The sequence below is a fragment of the Stylophora pistillata genome, chromosome 8 (assembly GCF_964205215.1).
Source record: "Stylophora pistillata chromosome 8, jaStyPist1.2, whole genome shotgun sequence".
Lineage (NCBI taxonomy): Eukaryota > Metazoa > Cnidaria > Anthozoa > Scleractinia > Pocilloporidae > Stylophora > Stylophora pistillata.
The window spans coordinates 34,010,172-34,019,375 of record NC_142526.1 but is presented as its reverse complement, the minus strand read 5'-3'; the positions used below and the strand labels follow the sequence as shown (position 1 = coordinate 34,019,375).

At 37.6% G+C, this 9,204-nt stretch overlaps 2 protein-coding genes across 8 annotated transcripts in view; one reads left to right on the top strand and one right to left on the bottom strand.

Moving 5' to 3' along the window:
- Nucleotides 1-125: 125 nt before the first annotated feature.
- On the bottom strand, nucleotides 126-4,526 carry LOC111340640 (uncharacterized). 2 transcript variants are annotated; one of them, XM_088729407.1, is made up of 6 exons: nucleotides 4,412-4,526; nucleotides 2,891-3,027; nucleotides 1,493-1,623; nucleotides 1,054-1,108; nucleotides 890-944; nucleotides 126-403 (listed from the first exon to the last, which is right to left on the bottom strand). In XM_088729407.1, exons 1-6 carry the CDS (start codon nucleotides 4,504-4,506, stop codon nucleotides 223-225), a joined length of 654 nt encoding a protein of 217 aa, XP_088585533.1. In that variant the 5' UTR covers nucleotides 4,507-4,526; the 3' UTR covers nucleotides 126-222. The 2 variants fall into 2 exon arrangements, with proteins under 2 accessions (XP_088585533.1, XP_088585534.1); XM_088729408.1 differs by having other exon boundaries at nucleotides 288-403; nucleotides 887-944.
- LOC111319524 (testis-expressed protein 11) overlaps nucleotides 4,502-9,204 on the top strand; it is a 14,319-nt gene continuing 9,616 nt past the window's right edge. For 3 of the 6 annotated variants that reach the window (XM_088729383.1, XM_088729387.1, XM_088729382.1), the window contains exons 1-14: nucleotides 4,502-4,627; nucleotides 5,117-5,217; nucleotides 5,408-5,632; nucleotides 5,895-5,974; nucleotides 6,070-6,100; nucleotides 6,500-6,549; nucleotides 6,667-6,795; nucleotides 7,215-7,298; nucleotides 7,400-7,485; nucleotides 7,732-7,783; nucleotides 7,994-8,078; nucleotides 8,379-8,398; nucleotides 8,499-8,592; nucleotides 8,954-9,035. In XM_088729383.1, coding sequence (XP_088585509.1) covers nucleotides 5,166-5,217; nucleotides 5,408-5,632; nucleotides 5,895-5,974; nucleotides 6,070-6,100; nucleotides 6,500-6,549; nucleotides 6,667-6,795; nucleotides 7,215-7,298; nucleotides 7,400-7,485; nucleotides 7,732-7,783; nucleotides 7,994-8,078; nucleotides 8,379-8,398; nucleotides 8,499-8,592; nucleotides 8,954-9,035 — 1,070 coding nt within the window. In that variant the 5' untranslated portion in view covers nucleotides 4,502-4,627; nucleotides 5,117-5,165. The remainder of the gene's footprint in view (nucleotides 4,628-5,116; nucleotides 5,218-5,407; nucleotides 5,633-5,894; nucleotides 5,975-6,069; nucleotides 6,101-6,499; nucleotides 6,550-6,666; nucleotides 6,796-7,214; nucleotides 7,299-7,399; nucleotides 7,486-7,731; nucleotides 7,784-7,993; nucleotides 8,079-8,378; nucleotides 8,399-8,498; nucleotides 8,593-8,953; nucleotides 9,036-9,204) is intronic. The other 3 variants (XM_088729386.1, XM_088729384.1, XM_088729385.1) reach the window with 3 other exon arrangements.

Sequence of the window (9,204 nt, the reverse complement as noted above, 5' to 3'; positions counted from 1 at the left end):
AAAACGGAGATGTCACCTACAACGTGGAGTGTGTCGACAAGTATGCAGTTTTCGAGTATGCAGCTTCTTTAATGGTTTTAGGTAGGTATTGAAAGTAAGAGAAGTCAACCTTGCCTCAGACGAAAGAGAGTTCTGTAAAGTTTTATTGAAACGTTTTTATTGGGTTTTCCTCGATTCGAAAATCTCGTTAAAGCCATTGGCTTGGAACCTGAACCTGTTGTATTACGTTCGGTATTCTATTCGTTTCAGTGCATTTCCCAATCTCGAAGAAGCTGTCATTAAACGTAACAAATATTTCATAGCTATCTTCTCCTCCTCTTCTTTATCTTTACTCGGATTCTCTGAAGCCGCTGATTCCAGGCAGGAGTTACAGTTAGGACATAGTTGTTCACCATAGTCGTTTCTGGTTTGGTTAAAAGAAAAGAAGTAAATGAGGTCAGTTTTGAAGTCTAGCGTAACCATTGATAGTCATAAAACAATGGAAATTGCAGTAGAAAGCTATAATTAAAGACGCTTAATCTCAAGTCGGATTAGGACATTTAGACTCCAGTTTCGTATGGGAGCGAAGCTTCCCCCCGGGTCAAGGTTCTAATATCTCATGCTCGTGGACAAATTTTCACAAAACGGGAGTATAGTATTGCATTTATTCTAGTGGAATAGAAAGCTTAGAGCCTAGTGGAAGCCGCCACTATGGGGTTCCAAGAGATTGTCATTACTCATAATTCTTATTTTAACACGCATCAGCCAGAACTCATCACCAGCATTTCCTGCTTTATTCACTCTATATGGACAGCAATTCAGTTATTCAGCTCAGTAGGGACAACAAAGAAACGGCAATAGGCAGAAAGTAAATGAGCTAAGGTGCATTATTCAGAAAGCCACTTACTACCTAACTATTGCAGCATCACAATCAGAGTCACCCTCCACCAGAAACTGACACCCATCTGTCGGGAAAGAAAAGGGTCAGTCAGTTTGCAATGTGTATACCTTCTATTGAGGTTAACAGATAATTTTAAACACGATGATAACACATTGTGACGTGCGTTCACCTACCTGAGCTTGTGTCGTCACCACGGTTATTTTGGGGGACAACATGGGATGCCGAAGCCTGAACACAAAAAGTTATAAATCAAATGAAAAGCTCTGCTGATTGTTATGTCTATTTTGATTTTTTTTCTTTTTCATCATTTTCATTTAAAGCTATATTGTTCAGATGAGTTAGGCCCTTCTCGTGACGGAAAATATGCTTTTCACTACAGGTTTTGGGGGGTTCTCTATATCAGGGTTCTCTTGTCTGAAACTCACCACTTTCAATGGGTGGTGTAACTTAGACCACTTTAGAAGAAAACAGTCATTAGAGCCTTTTCGAAAAAGAGAGAAATGACGATATGAGTCAGTAACTCACTGCTTCCACAGATAAATTCTTCTGCTCTCTGAGTGTTTCCGTCGTCATATTTTAAGCGTGGATTAAGTCTGCAGTCTTAAAATTTACCTCCGAAGAAGAAAGTTCATCGTGGAGCCCAAAAGCCTGCGCAAAATCTTGTTGTTGATCGGACAGGATTCTATGCACATTATGTTTAAGTTTTTCAAGTTCTCCGTTTACTCTATCACGCACAAGGTTATCTGTGGGAGCAAAAAGAACATTGATGAAGTGTAAATGCTTCTCAAGAACGGTGAAAAATGTTATAATTCTGTCCTTCTGCAGAGGGAAGATCAGAAACCTACAGGATATGCAAAGCACAGTTTTGATTCAAGTAGGAGCCGGTAGGACTGAATCATCTATCACTCAAAAGGGAAGTTAAAAGGAGATGAACACGTCATACAAAATATCATCTTCTTGTTTGATTTTTTAGCTTGCATTTTATTTGTATCGTGTTTGTCTTTCCCTTCATCTCCTTTCATTTCATTTCCCTACGGCTCCTTCCTCACTGGACCGTTCCTCTACCCTGAAAATGAAATCCGCAAGTATTACACAAAAGTGTTTTAAGCGACGTTGTCACATATGTGGAAATTGATAACAATGACAAAAATAATGATAATAATAACGATAATAACAACAACGATGATAGTGATAGGAACGGTGGTGATAATATTGACCGACAAAAGAGCTTATGAGAAAATCAGTGAACCGGGCGAGAAAGGCAGTCATGATGCTTCAGAAATATGGAAAGTGTTGGAGTGGTGTCAGAGAACCGAATAGCCGAAATAATACATTTTTTGCTAATAATTGATATCAAAATTTATTACATCGCTCACAGCGCCGTGGGCAAGATGAAGCGAATCCTGTGTTCTGATTGGCTAACCGAGCGGGAAAGATGGGCTTATCTTGCCTTCTCGGGATTGCCTGCATTTATCCCGCGCATGAAAAAATAGAATTAGAACTACGTTCCTAATTCCTGGAAAATTTCGACGATGGAAATGCAAAAAGCAGCAAAGGATAGTCAAAACAAAGAAAACAGAAACGACTCTTGTGAGATCGTTGCGCTACAAACACAGTTGACTTTCTTTCCCGGCGTTCGAAGTGAACAAGTCATATCTTAATTCTCAAAAAAGCCAAGTCTTTTTGCAATACAACAAATCTTTGGTACAATGAATATATGAAGTTCATATATTATGAACTGCGGTATTAAATAAGTATGATGCACGATCCTTCGCAGTAGCGCTATCTACTGCGAAGGATCGTGCATGACGTAACAAATCTTTCATTAACCAAGCTTGTTCGGTCAAGATGGCTGGATGTTAGCCTCGTTCATTTTTCGCATTTCTATGGACCTCGACTTCGTCTCGGCACATAAAAATGCAAAAAAAAAAAGAACTCAGCCAATGCAATATCCAGCTATCTTGACCGAACAAGCTTGGTTAATAACGCACATGTATCACATCTTCTCACCTAGATGTCGAAACACCGCAGCGGCAGCAGCCGAATCATCAGTAGAGCTGGATACCGACATGGCTTCATCTGATATTGGGGGTTTCATGTGTGTTACAGCTTGATTATCTTCAACATCTTGAGCGATTTTCGTGTAGCTATTGAAAATCGAATAATAATATTGTCCTAATAATATTACAATTATAACACATTTAAGATACAATGAAATATATGAAGTTCATATATTTTGTACTGCGGTATTAGATACATATGATGCACGATCCTCGCAGTAGATAGCGCTATTTAAGCAATAGCGAAAGTCAGACCTGAAAAAAATCAGGCCTGTACGGGATTCGAACCACTGACCTCTGCGATACTAGTGCAGCGCTCTACCAATTGAGCTAACAAGCCAACTGGGAGCAGGCCGTTAAGTTGATTCGTAATAAACCCGTGAAAGTGATAAATGAGATACAATGAAATATATGAAGTTCATATATTTTGTACTGCGGTATTAGATACATATGATGCACGATCCTCGCAGTAGATAGCGCTATTTAAGCAATAGCGAAAATCAGACCTGAAAAAAAATCAGGCCTGTACGGGATTCGAACCACTGACCTCTGCGATACTAGTGCAGCGCTCTACCAATTGAGCTAACAAGCCAACTGGGAGCAGGCCGTTAAGTTAATTCGTAGTAAACCCGTGAAAGTGATAAATGAGATACAATGAACTATATGAAGTTCATATATTTTGTACTGCGGTATTAGATACATATGATGCACGATCTTCGAAGTAGATAGCGCTATTTAAGTAATAGATAGCAGTAGATAGCGCTGATTTTCGCTATTGCTTAAATAGCGCTATCTACTGCGAGGATCGTGCATCATATGTATCTAATACCGCAGTACAAAATATATGAACTTCAGATATTTCATTGTATCTCATTTATCACTTTCACGGGTTTACTACGAATTAACTTAACGGCCTGCTCCCAGTTGGCTTGTTAGCTCAATTGGTAGAGCGCTGCACTAGTATCGCAGAGGTCAGTGGTTCGAATCCCGTACAGGCCTGATTTTTTTCAGGTCTGATTTTCGCTATTGCTTAAATGGCGCTATCTACTGCGAGGATCGTGCATCATATGTATAACACATTTAGTTTGCAGATATTAGTCTTTTTGTCTCTTTTGCCAACTATCATTCTAATTTGCGAGGAAAAGGACGCTAACAGCAATGAATATATTCCAGCGATGCAAAACTGAAAGGTTAAAACCTATAGAATGGTCTGTAACAAGTTTATATTTCAAAACCACTCTTGATCGTCCTATCCTCTGCATTTCCTACAAATTCGGCCATTTTTTAAGATCTTCGATCCCTTTGAAGATTGTGGACAGGTCAGGGTGAAAACTCCTCCAAAATGCAGTTGTGTTCTATTCGTTGGTGTTACAATTCATAATGGGAGCTACATGCCAAATTCCGTATCTGAAATGATAATCGATTTACATTCTTAAATGATTTTAATATTTTGATTTAGATGTCCACCTACCAATGGTTGTACTTCTCTCTGAATGTGGTGCAGTTGTCATTCACCAGTGGAGAGGTTTCATACATATTCGTCAAGTAATTCGGATCAACAGCCATCGTTTGATAGTTTACGTTGTTCTTCAGGCTGTGGAATCACTTAGTTAGTGTCGCATCCTGATAATAAATCAGTATTTATAAAAAAAGAAGACTTTCTGACTTGACATGAAGTGGATTTCAGGTATTTTATTAAAGAAATAACAAATTAAATAATTATGACTAACTCGAAGCGCATATAATCTGGAAATATTCTCAAACAGATTTCTCAAGCACGATCCAAAGAACTCTTATAACTTACCTTCCCTTGAAGAATGAGATAGTACTCAGTTTCAATCTGGATTTTGCAAAACTTTTACCTTTAATTTAATAATGTTAAGTGGTAGTGATGTGTTTTACCAAAACATGATTCCTCCAAGATAGTTTTCGATAGCTAAATCTAACAGTCGAAGTAAACTTCAACACAGAAGATGTCTATTTAGTTTTTCTGTTGATTCACTTCGCGCCAAAAGTCACGCGCGCGCCAGTTTCCCGCCATTTTTGCTGGCACCCGCTGCTGGTAAATTTCTCAGATCTCTCAGAGTTATCGATGTATGTTTTCGTTAGAGTTAAAGCCTTTGGTGTTTTTGAAAGCTTTTAAATCTGTGGATCTGATATAAAATGCTTTGTTCAGTGTAGAAAATTCACAAGAATTTACTGGCTTGTATTTGTAAAACTCTAAGATGAACAGCGATAGTGTAGAGGATATTGGAAACGCTTCAGCTCTACTGCAAGGTAAGCTGATAAAACAGTGCGCCTATGAATAAGGTTTCTTAATTTTTGAGGCGTTCCCTTGATATCACAATCAAAACTTATTGCTTAAACAGTTACGATTTAGCTTTGACTAAATTGATGATTCTCAAGGATTGGATTCTCTCTCCCTGGGTGCAAAGAGTTTACCAGGTTCTGTTTATTGCACATCTAGCTCTCGTGAAAGACTTACGTTCAAATCAAAGCAGTGCGGACAGAGTGTCAGTATTGGCCAATCGTATAACAAACCTGGTGAAAGGAATGCATCAACTGACGTTTGAAAGAGCTGAGAATAACGCAGCGTTAATACAGATTCATAGCAGCGCTGTAACTCTTTGGAATATTGCTGTGGCGATGAAGACTGGTAGTGGGCAAGCTGGAAAAACCGAAAATGCAAAATGTATGGAGTTTTTTTTCTTCTCGCTACCTGTATTTAGTTGTTAAAGTAAGATTAATTAATGCTGCCTTCTTCCACCTCGACTGTGCTTTAACCATTTTACTCCCGCAGATATCTTTTATCTCCTTCAGTTCTTCCGTAGAGTAAACATGAGAATGCCGCCCTCAATTTTACCTAAAGGGGCCAATGCCCGGTGAGTATGAGGAAATGCTTCCTTAGCAGGGCAGTCTCTTGCTTTAAATTGTATTTTTTTTTTTCATTTCAGTAAGGCATGCAGCTTGCAAGCTTTCAATTTTGGCTAATGCTGCTGAAACAAGTGAAGTAACCTACCGGAAACAGTTAGTGGTACGGAATTTACGTAACCAATAAATATTCAAATTTGTTAACAGTATATTCCAGTCAAATGATAAAAAACTTTTTTGTTCATTTCTTGTATTTAGATGACAGCCAAAACAGGACGAGCCTGGCTCGGTGAGTAAAGATATTTTTTATCAATTTATTCAATATTACAGCTTCTTTAGAGCACATGGTAGTTTCATTCACGTTGCAAGAAATTGTTTATGACTAATTATCTCCACAAAAGTGACTAACCTCTCTGTTATTGCCTGAGTAAAACGAAGAAAATTAAACTTTGCGGTTGACACACACAAAAAAGGTAGAAATAGTTAGAAAGTAGGTAATCGAACGTAAGATAAATCACTGAAGCCAACGTTATGTTCAGTTCATGAGAAAAAGGCCCGCTATATGAGCTTTTTACGATAAACCAGATTTTATCGTCAACAATCATACGTAGTTGTCAAGGTGATCCTTTACTATGCTTCTTCTTTTTTCTTTCATATATTACAATGTTGACCAACTTGTCTACTACAGACTGTGAGAATTTAGCCATGGCAGATGAATGCCTTGCTTTAGCATCTGAGGCAAGTTTAGAGAATACCTGAAAATATTATGATTTCAAAACGAGAGTGCATTTTTTTGTGTTATCAGTGGACATTTAAGAAGATTTATCAAAGACAATTGTTGTGTTAAAATTGCAGTGTTGGAATGGACTGCAGAAGTTATGGTCATCAAGAGATGAACATAATTTATCAACATCAGAGCAATCCAAACAGATTGCAGAATGCGAGCGTTACATGTTCAGAGTCTTCTGTTATAGAGCAGAAACGGTGAATATCATTTACCTCCACTCTTCTTGTCATCCACCTTATTAAAATAGCAATAATAATATAACAGAAAAAACAAAAGGAAACAAAGCAAAGCCTTGAAAATCTAGCTCACAGTCCGTTGGATTTAAAAGAATACAGTCGATGTGTGGAGGCCATTGATTGAAACCAGTACGAAAACCTTCTGATGATTCCCGACCCAATTTATAATAGAACGGCTTTCTGGCTCCCTTACCATGTAAAATGTTCAAATTTGTAGTTAGAAATTATTTTGTTTTTGAACAGCAAGGTTTTGACTGCTTGTTCCAGGAGAAAATATTGTTTGTATATTTTTTAGTTCCTTTTCGGGACGTAACCACAATTACTCGGCTAAAATATTTTCTATCCACTAAAGTATAATTTGTCTTTCTTTTGCAAAACAGAGCTTCTCAATGAGTCAGCAAGATAAAGCACAACTGTATGTAACCAAAGCTAAAGAATTCTTGGGCAGACTTCCTACAAAGGAGGTAAAGGCTCAATTTAAAGTTGGTCTGTATTGACATTGAAATACAACGCTTCTTAAGGCTTTGATATTTTATTTTTCTCTCTTCTACTTTGTTTACATTAGTGCAATACCCTGGCGGAACTGTGCTACAATTTTGGAGTTGATACATATTACAGAGAGGAGTACGAAAAATGTATTGCATGGTTAAGGTACGTAAAAGTTTGGAAACAACTGAGATTGAGAACTGAAATTGTCCTACTTTGCTTTGAGACAATTTTACGCGGATATCTCATAGTTATGTACCAGCGGGATTGGGAGTGAACTATTTGAGAGTCGCCATAGCCCAGGGTACGTGATAGTATAGACAGAAATACGAAATTGCATTACCGACCCATTTTGATAACCAATGTCCTAGAAACATGTTCAAAGTAATCCTCAACACAAAATGTTTGCAGGGAAAGTTACGATCTACGAAAAGAAAATAGTTCTTCAGGAGCTAATAAACAGGTAAGTGCCCCTAGCTCATATGTGAAATATTATCCTTTCATCCTCTCAATTTGTTCGAGCAAGAAAAAATTAAAGGGCATATTCGGGCCGATCTTTCATTCCGCTACGTTTTACAGAGAAGTGATATAAGCTAAATAATAAAAGCATGTAATTATTGCAATTTGTTTCAAATTGAAACTTGTAGTTCTGAACGAATTTCTATGGTTGCAGCAAGCTACTACTTTGCGTCTCATGGCCAATGCATATCTTGACTGGGACTCTAAACAACATTGGCAGATGGCTCTTAATGCAGTTGGTATGAAAAAGTGATTCTAAAAAAGTATTTTTACTGTTTTTTTTTTTTTTTATTAGTCTGATGATTGTTTGGATCATTCGTGTTCTAACCTTCGTTTAATTTTTCCCTTGACCCCTACCATGTTCCATTCAACTTCCGTAGTGTTAGTGCTTTAGTTTATATGCAGGTAAGTCTGAAAGCCTCAAGCATTTTATACATCTTTAAATGCCATTATCCAATCATCACTTTTTTTTTTAATTTTGAATTATTTCCCAACATACCCAGCTCGACTAAACTATATTCCTTTCTCTTTTTTGGCAGACCTTGCAAACTCTGTAAGTGTACGTTGCTCTTTTTTAACATGTTGCATTTCCCCTTTCAAACTGCCTCCAGCTAATGATTTTTCAGCCATGAAATGATGAATTTTATGTTGTGTTGTAGGAGCATGGACATCCAGCTGGGCTTTACTTAAAAGCCAAACTTCTTTTGATGGGTAATGGAGACGAAGAGTTTCCGTGTTCAAGATTGCGGTCTGGTATGAGGGTCCTAGGAATACCTCGTTCTTTAATTAAGATGAACTCAACTTCCAAAGTAATTGCCAAGCAAGAAATTTCAAAAGAAGTTTTTAAGGATATCTAATTCAAATAAAGATTACACCATATTAAGTCCTGTATGCATAGCCATGCATAGAGAGGATTAAAAGTGATCACAGTTCTCTTAATTACTAGAATAAAGTGGCCTGACGCTTCAAGATTTGCACGCTGTCACCAATCAGCCACTCTAATATAAAATCACTGATGCGCGTTTATAAGTGTAAATTTTGAGGAAGGGTGGAAAGAATGCAGATTGAGAAGCCTGATTTATATTCTTACCGTAAATTATCTCTTTTCGCCCAGTATTCGAGGAAACTCTCCTGCACCCAGACTTAAAAGTTGATCTTGGGCTTTGTGCTGTTAACCTAGCCGTCCAATACAAGAGGTGACTGATCAATCATGGTTTGCAATACGCTCACTAGGAACATTATGTGGTACTATTTTAACCTTCTGTCAAACTTGGTAGCCAGTCAAACTCTTTTATGGAGAGAGACATTAAAAGTCGCGCGTTTTCCTGTTCATTAAGATAGAAAGTTAGACAAATTTATATTACT

What these genes read in the sequence shown, in the direction of transcription:
- LOC111340640 (XM_088729407.1), bottom strand. Translation starts at nt 4,506, where the DNA reads ATGGCTGTTGATCCGAATTACTTGACGAATATGTATGAAACCTCTCCA. An exon ending in AGAGAGAAGTACAACCATTG is followed by an intron (nt 3,028 to 4,411) that starts GTAGGTGGACAT and finishes GATTTTCAATAG; the next exon opens with CTACACGAAAATCGCTCAAG. An exon ending in TGGTGACGACACAAGCTCAG is followed by an intron (nt 945 to 1,053) that starts GTAGGTGAACGC and finishes CTTTCCCGACAG; the next exon opens with ATGGGTGTCAGTTTCTGGTG.